The following is a 17126-nucleotide window of genomic DNA, read 5'->3' on the forward strand; positions in this document are numbered from 1 at the left end:
TGTCTGTGTCCTCACATCCTGTCTCTCTGTGTCCTCACATCCCTTATGTCTGTGTCCTCACATCCTGTCTCTCTGTGTCCTCACATCCCTTATGTCTGTGTCCTCACATCCTGTCTCTCTGTGTCCTCACATCCCTTATGTCTGTGTCCTCACATCCTGTCTGTCTGCGTCCTCACATCCTGTCTCTCTGATGTCCATCATTAATCTGAATGTATAACTAATCTTATAAAATGTGAATTAAGGAGAACACACACACACACTTTCTCTGACTGCATGTCTCAAATTAAAAGTTGAGTCTTGACCTAGAGAAGCCCCCCCCCCCCCCCCCCCCCCCCCCTCGTTATCGCCGCTGTGACAGGCAGATAGTGTAGAGAGGAGCGCTTCATTTGTCGTCGGGGGCCGCCAGTTATCTGAGCTCCTTTGTAAACAGCCTCCCGTCCTCGTTAAGGAGCCTAATTAGAAAAAGTCTAATAATAATGGCCTGTGATTGGCCATTGTGTGCTCAGGAGGTTCCTTTCACTGCGGCGGGGCGGTTTGATAAAACTTAACCAAACGGATAATTTTGTTTTAGTAATAATCCTCGGCCTGTGAGAAAGTTCTTTGTTTGCCTCGAGTGGTTTTAAAAACACACTTGTGACTCTGATTGAATTAAACTGGACTGAATCCATTGTGATCGTCTGTGAGAGGAGAGTTTAGAGGGAGGAGCCACGCAGTCATGTGACCAGTCACATGGTACAATTAATCTATGTTTCTAAAGCAAAGTAGAGAAACTTCTTTAGACTAAACATATATTAATAATTCATTCATGAACACGACGATTTGATGAAGGATCATCGAGGACAGAAGTGAACGAAGTGGAGGCTGAGACGAGCGTGCACGTGTGTGCACGAGCGTGCACGTTTGAACTTTGTCTCGTGTCCAAGTGACATTTTCAAATGCAAACACAAGCACGCTTTACCACCAAACACACGCACACACACACACACACGCACACAAACACACACACACACACACGCTCACACACACACACACACGCACACACATACACACACACGCACACACATACACACACACAGCCCGTCCTTGGGCGTTGTTTAAATGACATTAATTGTAGGTGACTGTAAACTTGTGTAATTATGATGAATGTGAGCGATTATGACGAAATACCCCCCCCCCCCCCCCCCCGCGTGCCCCGCTGTGCTAATCGTGTAATTAGCAACAATAATCAGACTTGTGATGTTGGAATAAGGCGACGCTGCAGACGATTAGCCGGCGAGGAGCTAATAAGTGAGATCTTATGTCAGAACTTCACCTCTGAGATGAAGGAAAGCAGGTCGAGTTGGTTCCTCATGTTTCATATTTTAATGTGTATCTATATACTTTATTTATATATATCTATATATATATAGATATATATAAATAAAGTATATAGATACATATACATATATATCTACAGTATATATATATAGATATATATGTGTGGTTTTGATGGATGTGTACTTTGAGTTCTTGTGAGGTACTGAAGAGCACTGAAGCTCCCTTCATCATGGAGATGCCTCTGATGACATCATCATGTGGTCATGCAGTTTCTTTAAACGCCGCCTGTCGCTGGGTTCAAAGGTCACTTTGACATCTGAGGTTCAAAACTTGTTCAAATCCAAATGAACTGCGTCAGTCATTCCTGAGCAGCATGAGCCAACATTACAACAGACCTGCTCAAAATAACTAAGATGATTCTCAAGTTTATTCTGGAACGTGTAACTTTCCTCTAAATGTCACATGAGCCTCGTGATATTTTAAAAGCCTTTGTTGACTCGCTGGAGAAAAAGAACCTCCAACCTCATTTTGAGGGATTTTAGTCAAATTGCATCATGTGCTTTTAAAGATGATTCCACTTAAGAGCAAGAGGGGGATGAAAGAGGAGCTTCAAAGGGAAGATCTCTCCCCTTCTCCCCCCTCTCTCTCTCCCCCTCTCCCTCCCTGCCAAGGTCATGTGGTGTTTTAACTGCACTCTTAATACTTGATGAGTAGAGGATGGGGTCAGCTGATGTGAAATGACGGACAGGGAAGCCTGCTCATTAACTTGAATAAAGAAGAGTGGTGCAGCCGCGTGAACTTCTGAAGGCAACAGAGCAACTTGTGGCTCCTTACGAGCTCGATGAATCCACGGTGGGATTCCTCCAGGAGAACGAGCAGGAGGCATCAACACGTGTCTTTGGGTTTGAACGGGACTGTGGGTTTGTGTAAACCTGACTGTGGGTTTGTGTAAACCTGACTGTCGGTTTGTGTAAACCTGACTAAGAGTTTGTGTAAACCTGACTGTGGGTTTGTGTAAACCTGACTGAGAGTTTGTGTAAACCTGACTGAGAGTTTGTGTGGACCTGACTGAGAGTTTGTGTAAACCTGACTGAGAGTTTGTGTAAACCTGACAGAGTTTGTGTAAACCTGACTGTGGGTTTGTGTAAACCTGACTGAGAGTTTGTGTGGACCTGACTGAGAGTTTGTGTAAACCTGACTGAGAGTTTGTGTAAACCTGACTGTGGGTTTGTGTAAACCTGACTGTGGGTTTGTGTAAACCTGACTGAGAGTTTGTGTGGACCTGACTGAGAGTTTGTGTAAACCTGACTGAGAGTTTGTGTAAACCTGACTGTGGGTTTGTGTAAACCTGACTGTGGGTTTGTGTAAACCTGACTGAGAGTTTGTGTAAATCTGACAGAATTTGTGTAAACCTGACTGTGGGTTTGTGTAAACCTGACTGAGAGTTTGTGTAAACCTGACTGTGGGTTTGTGTAAACCTGACTGTGGGTTTGTGTAAACCTGACTGAGAGTTTGTGTAAACCTGACTGTGGGTTTGTGTAAACCTGACTGTGGGTTTGTGTAAACCTGACTGAGAGTTTGTGTAAACCTGACTGTCGGTTTGTGTAAACCTGACTGTCGGTTTGTGTAAACCTGACAGTGGGGTTAGTTGTGTAAACCTGACTGTGGGTTTGTGTAAACCTGACTCTGGGTTTGTGTAAACCTGACTGTGGGTTTGTGTAAATGTGACAAGAGGAAGCTCATGTAAATGTAAATGTCATTTTCAGAAAAATGGCCGACTGATGTAGACCTACCTGTTGGTTGTTATTTAAAGCTGAAACATGAGGTTTTCCTAAACCTAACCGATGCTTTCATTGCGTTAACTTCATCGTCCTGTCCCACGTGACCTCTATAAACCACCTTCACCCACTTTACACCATCAACACCGAGAGAGAAACACATCGACCGGAGCCCCTCCCCTGGCGAGGGAGGACGAGGGAAACAAAGACGCCTGGAGGAGGAGGAGAAAACGATTCAACAAATGGACTGAGGAGGAACCACTAATGACGGGGTGGAAACGCATTACTCATCGTCTGGAGAGGAGGATGCTGGGAAATGAATGTTAGCGAAAACAACACAAAGTAGCAAAGACATCCTGTCAGCCGTTGTCCTTAGCAACACAACTTCAGCTACTGTCCCTTCAGAAGGAGGAGCCGCACTGTGGACCTCACAGAGGTCTCCCGGGGAGGAGCACAGCACCTCCTTCAATCCAGAGTGACAGCTGAGCTAAGCCCCGCCTCCTCCCAGGAGGCGCTCATAGGCATTCACGCCGGCCCTCCTCCTCTCCTCCTCTCCTCCTCCTCCTCCAGACTGAATTAACATTAAAGCACATCCATGAATCCTAATCCTGCTTCTCTCTGTGGTCACATTATCATTTGGGATAACTCCTCCACATACACCCCCCCCCCCCCCCCCCACGTACCCCCCGTCTCTCTTCTATTCTCTTTCCTTTGGATAAATTAACATTGCTAAGCACTGATAGACATTCAAACACGTCCCAACATCCCCGGCCTCCCCCCCCCCGCCCCTGCTTCCCTCTAGACAAATTAACATGGCAGAACAAACACCTTTGCCCCCCCCCCCTCCCTCTTTCTTCCTCCCTCAGTCACAAAGACATTCAGACCTCTTAGCATTGGGGAAACACCCCATGTTTAGATCTCCTTATTATCTGCAGACATATCGAGACGTTGACTGTCGATGGGGGTGTGTGGGGCGGGGTTTGCGCGGGGGGGGGAGTGTGTATGTGTGGGGGGGGGGTTGGAATGCTGAACTCAAGTTAGAACTTTTTTTTTTGGAGAAAGTCAAAGAACAAAAAAAAGAACAAGAAACCTCAAATGTGGAACTCCAATTAATTTAAAGCCGCTCGTCGCGTCGCCGGCGCCAATCAGCCGGGAACAGAATCGGCGGCAGATCTAATTACCGCGGCGTCTCCGAGGACCCGGCCGGCCGCCGAGCCAATCCCCCCCCTCCCCCCCCACACCCCACCTTGTTTGAACAGGCTGATGAACTGAGGGACTCGATGGATATCAAGTCATTTTGTTTAATTTATAAATGGATTTTCCCCCTAATACTTAAATTACCATCAGCGTGAGGGAGGAAGGGAGGGAGGAGCACAATGAGGAGAGAGGAGGGAAAGGAAAGGAGGGATGGAAGCACAGAGGGTGTTATACTTGTTTGTGTTTAATAAAGATGGTCAAATACGTCGTTGACCTTTCCTCCCTCCTTCACGTTCATGACCTTTCATTTCATCTTTCCTCGTCCTCCTCGTCCTCCTCTTCGTCATCTTTCCTGAGACCACTCGGCTCTTTTCTCTTTCTCTCTTCATGGTGATGAACGAGTCATGCAGACCCCCCCTCGCTCCCTCCCTACCTGGCTCCGGCGTCTCCGAGGGCGAGGAGGAGGAGGCGGAGGAGGCCCCGTCCTCGTTGACGTTCCCCTGGGACAGGGACAGGCCTCGGCCCGGGGGGAGCTTCATGCCCAGCTGCTCCGCCATCTCCACGTGGTCTCCTGGGTGGACGTAGTCGAAGACGCTGCTGCCCGTCAGCTCCACCTGCGGGAACAGAGGGGCGGGACTTGATCACTGCTCCACCTACGGGGTCAAGGGTCACGTGTGAAACATGTTTGACTCTCATCGACCGTCATTCCTTCTTCATCCGTCACACGGGGGGATGAAGAAGAGTCGCTGTACCTCGAGATGCAGCACAACACCAGGAATATTCTTCCTCCTTCTAATCACTCTCCTCCTCCTCCTCCTCCTCCTCCTCCTCCTCCTCCTCTAATCCGTCCCTCAGCGAATCAGCGGCGGCTTTTCATTCTCATGGAAATGGGATGAATAAGCTTCCTCTCATTGAATAAACACAGCGTCCCTTCACCTTAAAGACGGTCATTAGCGCCGATGGAAGCGGATTTGTCTTTGTTCGTTGGGGACGAGACGAAGCAGCGCGGCAGAAACCGCAGCGTTGTGCTACACAATCACACAGCACGCACAAACAGCATGGAGCTCACAAACACTTTTGTGTAATTAGAAAACACAATTAACTACACGATTTTCCACGGGATCACGTGACCGACCTGCTCGCCGTTTTGACATCAAAAACCGCGTGTTAATCTGGTTATGTACTGCACGCTCGCGTGTGTGTGTGTGTGTGTTCGGTTTTTGGGGGTCCACTGGGACAAAGAGGATTACATGGATGTAATCCCTTTAATAAGAAATCCCTTTAAGGCAATTTAGTCCCCTCATAAAGTCTCATCTGCAGCAGAAAGTGATGATTAGGAAAAGAGAATCATCTCACACGCACACACACACACACACACACGCACACACACACACACACACACACAGTGGTGCACCATGGGAGTTACTGTTCATGTTTACACGTTACACTGCAAATTGGATCGACATTGTTTTTCGCTGCAGACTTTTAATCAATTAAAACTATTTTCCATAAAGTGGTGAGATGAATCTCGCAGAATGTTCTTCTAATGACACAAAGAGGACGTGAGGAGTCAACAAGACAACACGACATCCTCCAGAAGATCCATGAAGGAGAGACAACGACCTCCTAGAATCTATGGAATAATTATACTGTGGAAATTAACCCTAAATAACTAACTATACTAACTATAACTTTTAATTCATTACATTATGAATGATGTCTCTTACAGATGTGAGTATTCATCAGAAAGGGAGGGTCCAATGAAGTTGTTGAGATGCATCCTGGGTAATATAGGATTGAGGCTCTCCATGTCGGAGTATTTTATAAGATTTGTTTGTTTATTTGTTTGTTTTACATCAGAAGTATCTGATGGCTCCTCGGGTTCAGGTCTCGAGAAGGACACAACATTTGGTTCTTTAAAGTGAATCCAAAGAGTTAAAGCGTCATTCTGTGTAGTGACCAGCAGGGGGCGACACCTCTGCTCCCATAGACGTCTATGAGGAAATGACTCTACTTCTGTGTAGTGACCAGCAGGGGGCGACTCCTCTGCTCCCATAGACGTCTATGAGGAAATGACTCTACTTCTGTGTAGTGACCAGCAGGGGGCGACTCCTCTGCTCCCATAGACGTCTATGAGGAAATGACTCTACTTCTGTGTAGTGACCAGCAGGGGGCGACTCCTCTGCTCCCATAGACGTCTATGAGGAAATGACTACTTCTGTGTAGTGACCAGCAGGGGGCGACTCCTCTGCTCCCATAGACGTCTATGAGGAAATGACTCTACTTCTGTGTAGTGACCAGCAGGGGGCGACTCCTCTGCTCCCATAGACGTCTATGAGGAAATGACTCTACTTCTCTCTTGATTTATTCCCTCAGTAAACATTGTAAACATGAGTTTATGGTCTCAGTCTCTAGTTTCAAGTCTTCTTCAATGCAGCATGATGTTCATTTAGTGAATGATGGTCCATTTAGAGTCAAACAGACCATAAAGCAGGGGATACTTTAGGGCGGAGCCTAACGCTGATTGACAGGTCTCTACCAGAGCCGTCTCTAGGTCCTTTCCAGTCCTTATATGGCCACTTCCTGTTCACTGGTTTCTATTAAAACAGCCAGCTGACTGAAACGATTAATAAAGTACAAACAGACACGACCTCCACGCAGAGGAACTCGACATCCCGTCGGACTCAGTTTGAGTTTCCATTGTCTGTTTGGAGTCTGCAGATAAATCTTATTAAAAGGCTTTATCGCGTCGCTCGCCCTGCGAGACGAAGGACACCAAGTGACAAGAGACAATGAGAGCGATGGTGATAACCGAGTCCACAGCAGAGAGGCTTCTGAGAAGGAACCAAAGTCAAGAGAGAGTGTGTGCGTGAGTCCTTCCGCTCTTATCAGCCTCTTCTCCATATTTTAGGATGTGTGTGTGTGTGTGTGTGTGTGTGATGGAGGACGCTGCTGTCAGCTTTAATAACCACAGTGTAAATGTTTGCGTCAGTACGTCTGTTCATCGGGGCGCAACCTTTATTTAAAACAGACAGGAAACAAATGTGTTAGAAGAAAAACAGGAGCGACGATCTACATGAAATAACAATTTAATAAAGTTGACTCTTCAGCAGCGAATAAGAGTTTAAAGAGATGAACACGCGTAAGGACAAAGGTACGAGGACATTCAAATCTTCTGCTTTGTATAAATTGTTCTTTCTAATTCAGTCATTCCTTCGTTTAATTTATTCATTTTTATAATATTTATTAACAATGATATACTGTTTTCTAAATAAAAATTACATAATCAATAATAATAAAATATCAGTCATCTTCTATGCAGCCAACATGGGACGAGAGGCTCGGTGAAAATGTCAGTCATCACTCAATGAAGATGTTGCCTCTGCAGGTCACGTAGTGCAGGGTCAAAGGTCGAGGTCAGTCAACACAAACCTTCCACTCGGAGTGCGTCCGTTACCGTGGAAACAACAAAGTCCCGAAAAACATGGCAGCAAATAAGAGACGTTGGAATTCCCATAAAACAGCTTCTCACTCGGCGGATCGCACTTTAATTAATACACACATACACAAACACACACACATATACACACTCACACATATACACACACATTCACACTCACACACACACACACACACACACACAAATACACGTACACGTACACACACCTCAACACAGTAAAAAACCTCTGTGTGACTTTGCAAAGTACTAATCAAATAAATTGATGTTGGCTCGCAGGGTTCAGAATTAATTGGGGCATTAAACATTAGCTAAGTGGGGTAATATTCCAAGTTTGATGGTGCGTAATTAGGGTGGTGTTAATGATCCGGGGGGGCGTCGGCCTCGGAGTTGAGCAGGAAAACGAAAGAAGTGAAATCAAACTTCACTTCCTTTTTAAACTGTTTCAACGTCTTGCAAATGAAGATGGGATCTTCTGGGGTTTATGCTGAAAGCTTTTCTCATACATCTCAATTATTATTATTAAAAATAACTTCACAAACAGAAAGTCAAGGACGGACTTCTACGCTATGGCCAGATAATTATAAATGAATAAAATGGAAAGAAACCTTAAAGGAATAAAATGTATACATTAAAAAAAGTATCTGCTGTGTAATAATAATAATAAATATAATTTACAAAGGTAATAAATGGAATTAGTAATTAACGTGACATTAAAGCGTGACACTAATGACATCAGAGTTCAATCTTTAAGACTAAGAGAAATAGTATGCATATGTGTGTGTGTGTGTGTGTGTGTGTGGTGACAAGATGAATCTCTGTTGTAAGTTGAACAGACACACACACATACACACACATGCACACGCACATACAACCCCCATATCAGAGAGACTTCCTTTTTCAACAGCTTTAAGGAAGAAAAATGTACTGTTCATTTTGAACTGTTTGCTGTAGTGTGTGTGTGTGTGTGTGAGTGTGTGTGTGTGTGAGTGTGAATGTGTGTGTGAGTGTGAATGTGTGTGTGAGTGTGTGTACATGGTGATTTATTAGGCAAAACAGAACATAGAAGAATAAAAGAAATCCCACCGTCAGGATGAGGTTTAAACTCTTAATGTTTGGATGTTTCACAATGATTTTGACTTTGAAATGACATCTGGCTTAAGCCCCGCCTCCCACCGTTACTCCTTCAGTTACCATGGAAACCACACAGTAACTAACCCTTTCATTGTTATCCCAGTTTAAATTAGATATTATTGCAAACGCTAGTCAGTGTTAGTACACGGCGTCTCCAAGTCCAAATATGGTCACGTCCTGTTCCAAGGAACCATTGAGGGTCACAGCTGGAAGATGCTACGCTGTAATTAGCCTGATATATATATATATATATATATATATATAAAAATACATATACATACCTATGTACAGTATATATACATATATAATACACACCTTCATCCAACAAGGAGTGACACCTAGCCAAACTGATGAGAAATGTTCTTTCACATGAAAACTGACGAAGCTGAACCTTTTAAATCCATCACAACTCACTGGAAACACAAGAGCTTCTGTGTGTGTGTGTGTGTGTGTGTGTGTGTGTGTGTGGAGTAAGAGATCCTTCACTAAGATCAATACTCTCACACAGACCTCTTCTGTCTCAGTGTCCCAAATCACTAAAGCTTCTTCAACCTGCTGACTTGTTAAAGCAAAAGGTAAAACACACACACACACACACACACACACACACACACACACATACTCTCTCACTTCTTTTGCAGAATTTGATCCCTCTGATGTTGTGGAGGAGAGAGTACATGTGAGGTGCATTCTGGGTACTTGAGAGAGTCACAGGACAAACATACACACACACACACACAGACACACACATGTACACTAAGCTTGTGGAGATGGTGGGACGTGCATGTTTTAACACACGCACACGCATGCAGGCTTAAGTCGGACTGCTGGGTTTCATGTCAGCTTGTTGATTCAGCGGATATTTACAGCCGGAGAGCAAACAGGGCTTCCAGGGGCCGACGCAGGGGCTTAGAGGACACGCACACAGACACACACACAGACACACACACACAGTCACACGCACTCACACACAGTCACACACACGTAAATCTTCCCTTTCAGCTCGATCTGACGGGCCTGTTGCATTTCTCAGCTTCCTCTTTGCTCTTTTTGTTTGACTTTGTGACTGGGTAGCGCTCTATGCTAGTGGGTAGCGCTCTATGCTAGTGGGTAGCATACTATGCTAGTGGGTAGCGCTTTATGCTAGTGGGTAGCATACTATGCTAGTGGGTAGCGCTTTATGCTAGTGGGTAGCATACTATGCTAGTGGGTAGCGTACTATCCTAGTGGGTAGCGTACTATGCTAGTGGGTAGCGCTCTATGCTAGTGGGTAGCGCTCTATGATAGTGGGTAGCGCTCTATGATAGTGGATAGCATACTATGCTAGTGGGTAGCGCTCTATGCTAGTGGGTAGCGCTCTATGCTAGTGGGTAGCGTACTATCCTAGTGGGTAGCGCTCTATGCTAGTGGGTAGCGCTCTATGATAGTGGATAGCATACTATGCTAGTGGGTAGCGTACTATCCTAGTGGGTAGCGTACTATGCTAGTGGGTAGCGCTCTATGCTAGTGGGTAGCGCTCTATGATAGTGTGTAGCGCTCTATGCTAGTGGCTAGCGAGAGAGAGAGACATCTATTTCTATATCTCTCTCCCTCTCTTAATCCACTGAAAGCTCAAAATCTCTCTTCTCTTCTTCTGCCCAGATCTCACAACAATGGCGGCCTTTGAACGGGGGACCCCGATCCCCCTGGCTCCTGTTGCATTATGGGACGCCGGTAAGGACACAATGGAGGAGCCCTTTATCGTGTTTCTCATCCTAAGACGTCCGCTGCCGCTGATCCATTTCATTGAGAGGATTTAATTTTGTTTCACGTGTTAATGACTCACACGGAGCTGCAGGCGTGTGTGTGTGAGTGTGTGTGTGTGAGTGTGTGTGTGTGTGTGTGTCTGTGGACATGCTTCAGGCCAAATCTCATCCATCAGGCTCGCTAAAGGTCCTCGGGGCAAAAAGACACACACACACACACACACACACACACACACACACACACACACACACACACACAAGGCACGTTTCATGAGGGTTGACTAAGTGTGTGTGAATCTTGAGGCCATTTTGTTTTATACATGTGTGATTCTCCTTTGGACTGCTTTTTAAATAAATTATTAAAGTTTAATAAATGTGTAACAGCATTTCTTCTTTTTGGGAAAAAAGCTGATTTTGTATTTAACGTTTTTACGATCCGACAACATGTTCCGTCTCATTAGACAAACATTGTGTTACACACGCACACAGTTTACATTTTCATGATCAAGCCACTAAACGCATACAGGAATAAAGCCGCTGAACAATAAAAGCCTTCAAGTGAGGGAAGCGTATTCCGCCCTCTGATATGAAGAAGAAGAAGAAGAAGTCAAAGACACAAAAGAAGAAGAAGAAGAAAAGGGGAAAACCAGTTGCTTTAATGCACTGCAGTGGAATCGATATTAATTCAACATCAGAGGTTCTGATTATCAAACACAAGACATACAACCTTCCCAGTGTGTCTGTGTGTGTGTCTGTGTGTGTGTGTGTCTATGTTTGTATGTATCTGTCAGTGTGTGTTTGTATCTTTTAAACATCTTCAGCATCAGAGATGAGAGCATCATCAGAAGGCACTAAACAACAAGAATCAATGAGTGTGTGTCTGTGTGACTGTTTGTGTGGGTGCGGTTGTGTGTGTTTGTGTGTGTTATGAGAAACATTCAGCTCAATCTCATTGTTAATTTCCTAAAAATGGGATTGTGTGTTTGTCGTGTTGATGCTGTTTCCACTGAGGACAGCTATGCTGTGTGTCTGTCTCTGTGTGTGTGTGTGTGTGTGTGTGTGTAACTGTGTGTGTGGCTATTTGGCAATTAATTGAGCAGTGATTGGAATGCGTCACTGCAGCCCGCTGTGAGCTCGGTCCAGGCTTCAAACACACACACACAGACACACACTTGTTCCCTCAGGATCTCCACTCGGCTGCTGTGACCTTGACGAACACAAACAGCTTCTTTTTTGTTTCTATTATTCTGACTCCATCTTTGCAGACATGATTCTATTGTTGTAAATCGCTTAGTTTCCAAGAATAGAAATTGTTGATCATTTTATTTTACGATTGTTGCATCGATCTGTGGGACGGAGACAGGACGTAGGACAGTATTAAGTCCCATTTGACTCGGGACGTTGGACACTTTGTTTCCTTAAACATTTAAAAGAATAAATATATATATATTTATATATATATATGAATTATATTTATTATACAATAAATGTAATTGGCACTTTCCATCCCTCGTTATTCTTGGTAGTTTTATTTGAATTAGGATAGTTACAGTATTTAATATTGAAGGAGAAAAGGAGAAAAATAACTACATTTCGGGCATCTCAGAGCCTGAAGATGGATCGTTACAAAGAGAATAATATTGTGAGAGATGAATTAAAGAAGTTATAAATCACCAGGTGTTGTTAAAGGATCGATAATAATAAGACAAAGTAGATTTGAGGATATTCATTCAATATTAACAGGTAGATTATTTCAATCAGACAGAGTTTCAAACAGAAAGGAGAAAAGAGCCAGAGGAGTAATTCATCATTAATGCCTTCTTGTGTATTTATTCCGGCCTAATTGGACTTTTGGTTTTCGCCTGCTGCACTTCTATCGTTGCATTATTGTATTTTCAATATGCAATCAAGAAATCAATTACAAAAGTCGTGTTTAAAGGACGGCGTCACCGAGCCAGAAGCGGGCTGGCCCTCCGTCGCCGTGGCAACGGCCGCAGCGTCTCGGTGTCTCTGCTCCGAAAACAAGCGGCTGACGGTGTGCGAGTTGTCTGTTAGATCAGGATTTAGGGAACACGAGCTGTATGTGAATCGGGATCCGATCTGAGAGGCGCCGCTATCTGAAATGAATGTTTGTTTTCAATTTCACATCCCGGCTGATTCCTGTCTGGATGTGTGTGTGTGTGTGTGTGTGTGTGTGTGTGTGTGTGAGGGGATAAGCGAGTGAGCGTGTTTTATTCATCATGGATTCATGCATCAGTCCTGAATATCAGCACAGACGTCGTATAATTGAATAAATATGTGTCGGGTCAAAAAACATTATGACATGAAATTCCATTTATTACAGTTCTACACCGGCAGTTTATTTCATTTCTATGAAGTTTGGGAGTCAGCTGACAACCTCCACACCTGCTGGCTCCTATATTTCCCATCATGCATTTCTCATCCTCCCACCAATGGACAGTCGGTAACATTTGTGGTTGAGCAGCAAACTGGGAACGTTTCGCTTTAAGTGCAATCGGAGTTTAGGAGACGCAGGGTCTCCACCTCCAGAGGGCCTTTGGAGAACCTCCTGGACCCTCCAGCAATGCATTGTGGGTCAATGGAAACCCCCTTTTCCATCTATGAGTGAATGTTTTTTCCTGCTGTTGGTTCTGTTGAGACGACACTTCTGAACTGTGCTTATGTTTCATGTGCAAGAAGAGCCTCAAATACACTGAGTGAGTGTGTGTTACTGTGTGTGTGTTATTGTGTGTAGCGGCACAGATACCTGTGTGTGTGTTTGTGTGCGTCTCCCTATCGGTTAGACAAGTCATTATTCTTGGCTGACAGCGCTCAGCTCGGCTCCTCTGCCAGGTAATGAATTCTCCTCCAGATAAAGAAAAATAAAAATCATCTTTAATTTCTCCGCCTCGCCGCTGTGTAAACTCTGATTCTTTTTTCCGCCCGGGTGCGTTGGATTCGCCGCCCCGCCGCTCCCTGCCAGACGGCCTTACGAGCCGAGAGATGATGGTGATGATGACGACGACGGCGAGAAGCAGGCGCGGATGAAGGAGACAAAATATGACGGATAAACGGAGGAGGCCTCGGACACTTTTTATTAAAATGTAAATTGTGAAGCGGCTTAAAAAAAGAGGAGGAGGCTGATAAAATATGACGGAGCAAATATTCAACAAACCCCCAAAAGAGAGTGATGTCATGATTTCTAATCAGTTCTACGTTAACATTCTGCTGCTTTGCTGCAGCCAATTATTTCAGGGTGATACATCGCTCACATTATCGCTGTCACACACGTTTCTAATTTGGAACGTCGATGATGAACGGAATTAAAAAAATATCAACTTACAGCTTATTCTTTATTCTTTAGGGACAGAATAGACATTTAATGGAGGCTTCATGTTGTCTAGTTTAAGTCTTAAAAAGGCAACGCTGACTTTTGGTGTGAAACGTAAATGTCACAAAACATTGTATTCGGTGATCAAAGTATAAAATATGTGCACTTTGTTAAGTTTAACAGAGTTTGACTGAGACCATAAACTCATGTTTACAATGTTTACTGAGGGAATAAATCAACAGAGAAGTAGAGTCATTTCCTCATAGACGTCTATGGGAGCAGAGGAGTCGCCCCCTGCTGGTCACTACACAGAAGTAGAGTCATTTCCTCATAGACGTCTATGGGAGCAGAGGAGTCGCCCCCTGCTGGTCACTACACAGAAGTAGAGTCATTTCCTCATAGACGTCTATGGGAGCAGAGGAGCCGCCCCCTGCTGGTCACTACACAGAAGTAGAGTCATTTCCTCATAGACGTCTATGGGAGCAGAGGAGTCGCCCCCTGCTGGTCACTACACAGAAGTAGAGTCATTTCCTCATAGACGTCTATGGGAGCAGAGGAGTCGCCCCCTGTTGGTCACTACACAGAAGTACAGTCATTTCCTCATAGACGTCTATGGGAGCAGAGGAGTCGCCCCCTGCTGGTCACTACACAGAAGTACAGTCATTTCCTCATAGACGTCTATGGGAGCAGAGGAGTCGCCCCCTGCTGGTCACTACACAGAAGTAGAGTAATTTCCTCATGGACGTCTATGGGAGCAGAGGAGTCGCCCCCTGCTGGTCACTACACAGAAGTAGAGTCATTTCCTCATAGACGTCTATGGGAGCAGAGGAGCCGCCCCCTGCTGGTCACTATACAGAAGTAAAGTCATTTCCTCATAGACGTCTATGGGAGCAGAGGAGTCGCCCCCTGCTGGTCACTACACAGAAGTAGAGTCATTTCCTCATAGACGTCTATGGGAGCAGAGGAGTCGCCCCCTGCTGGTCACTACACAGAAGTAGAGTCATTTCCTCATAGACGTCTATGGGAGCAGAGGAGTCGCCCCCTGCTGGTCACTACACAGAATGACGCTTTAACTCATGAAGTCGTTTCACAACTTTTGTTTGTAGAGAACGAACAAAAACACTTTATGGAACTCTGAGTTATTCATGAGACACAAACGACGAAGACATCAGAGGATGTGAATATTGTGTATCTATTTTTTTTTAGGTACAAACACACACACACACACAAACAAAAACACACATAGACACACACAATGAATCCTATTCACCCAGTGACACAACAAGCTTCTAATTTACGCCTGAGATGTAACACAACACACACAGACCCACACAGAGGTCCCTGATGTGTGCTGCGTTTGTTTTATGCACCATCTGCTCCCCTCCCCACAGCCCCATTACAGTGAAACTCAGCCCGGCTCTACGAGTGCAGGCGAGGGACAAAAAGGACGCATCACCTTTAGAGAGACGTCCTCACAAGGGCGTAACCACCTACTCTTTGGGGGGGTCGTGTCCCCCCCAATATTAAGAAAATACCAATCTGCCTCCCCAATATGCAGCAGAAAATATCTTCTTCTTTTAGATGGGAATTCAAATCGTCAATGCAGTTCTCAAAACTATGTTCTTAATATGGGAATTTTCATATTTAAATAAGAAATATTCGGAAATGCACTCAACAAAAACAATGATGGGGAAGGGTTTTGATTTGCCCCCCCCCCCCCCCCCCCCCAATGTCTAAACCATGGCTTCGCTCTTGCGTCCTGTTCAAAAATAAGTATTGTCTAATAAATGTATTACAGGACAACATTGAAAAAGATCACCTTGTGCTGCTATGAAATATAACAGAACACCATTTGAAGCAGCTACGTGATCATGTGACATGAAGAGATGAATAAATAAATAATGAGTTCTACTTTGAGGATGAAAAGCATTTTAACAGCTAAATTCCTGGTGATTTCCTCTGCGTATTTAAGAAGATTACCTTTAATCACATCTTTCACAATCTTTAGTCACAACGTGTGCTCATCGATGGAGTCTGATGACCAGGTGACTCAATAAAGGAAGGAAGTAAACTCATCTTCATCACTTTCCCTCACAGAGCAGGACACTTCCACCAGGTACCGAGTGAATAAAAGCGTTTTGCACCTGAGGGACGGAGGAAGTAAGACGGGAGACGAGCAGGAAGTCAAAGGTGAAGACGCACTGAGGCATGATGGGAAAACATGGAAGTATCAATAAGTTATTACACCTGTGAGAGCAGCAATGATGGAGCCAGAGGAGGAGAAGAGGGTCACAGACAGGAAGCGCAGTGCATGCTGGGACGGCGTGCGGATGACCTGATGCCCTCCATCAACACCACGCGATGCATTCATGGCCCGATGGAAAAACTTTCATATCAACACCAGAAACAAGTCGGATTTTATTATCTTATCAGCTGGTTGTGTGTGTGTGTCTGTGTGCGTTGTTCCTTCCATACTTTGTCCATCTTTACAGCACAGAGTGCGTGTGGTCATTGAGAAACATGAGCTGTTCCAAACCTCCTGTCTCTGCCCATGTGTTCCATTAAAAACCCCATCGATCCACACACACACACACACCTGCACACACGCATACACACACACACACACACACACACACACACACACACACACACACACCTGCACACACGCATACACACACCTGCACACACACGCACACACATACACACACCTGCACACACACACATACACACACCTGCACACACACACACATACACACACACACAAGTAGTGAAAGGCGTGGATAAGTAGAAACTGAGTTAATAAGTCAGCTGACTTTTGTTCTTTATTTCTTAAGCTCTTAATACACCTGTCTATGTGTGTATCTCTGTGTGTGTACCTGTCTGTGTGTATACCTGTATGTGTGTACCTGTCTGTTTTCACCTGTCTATGCAGTAGATCCCAGGTAGCATGTGTGTCAGACAGGATTCACCTGTCAATCACGAGGCCGAGACACAGGCATCCAAACCCCTTCGGCCTGAATCCACAGAGGTGAATCGTGATGAATGGCTGAAAAGCTTGTGATGATGCAATGATGATGTCAGAGGGGGCGTTAACTATTTAAACGTCACCTGAGTAGAGCCAGGTGTGTTTAGAACCACGCATTACGAGATGAAACTCATTTTCTGTT

The 17126-nt window shown here is 44.8% G+C and overlaps 1 protein-coding gene across 1 annotated transcript in view; it reads right to left on the reverse strand.

The window, feature by feature from the left end:
• Positions 1 to 17126, reverse strand: part of LOC119227384 (neuronal PAS domain-containing protein 3) — a 142746-nt gene that overhangs the window by 17698 nt on the left and 107922 nt on the right. The window contains 1 exon segment of the mRNA XM_037486128.2: positions 4726 to 4906. Coding sequence (XP_037342025.2) covers positions 4726 to 4906 — 181 coding nt within the window.

The sequence above is a fragment of the Pungitius pungitius genome, chromosome 14 (genome assembly GCF_949316345.1).
Source record: "Pungitius pungitius chromosome 14, fPunPun2.1, whole genome shotgun sequence".
Classification (NCBI taxonomy): domain Eukaryota; kingdom Metazoa; phylum Chordata; class Actinopteri; order Perciformes; family Gasterosteidae; genus Pungitius; species Pungitius pungitius.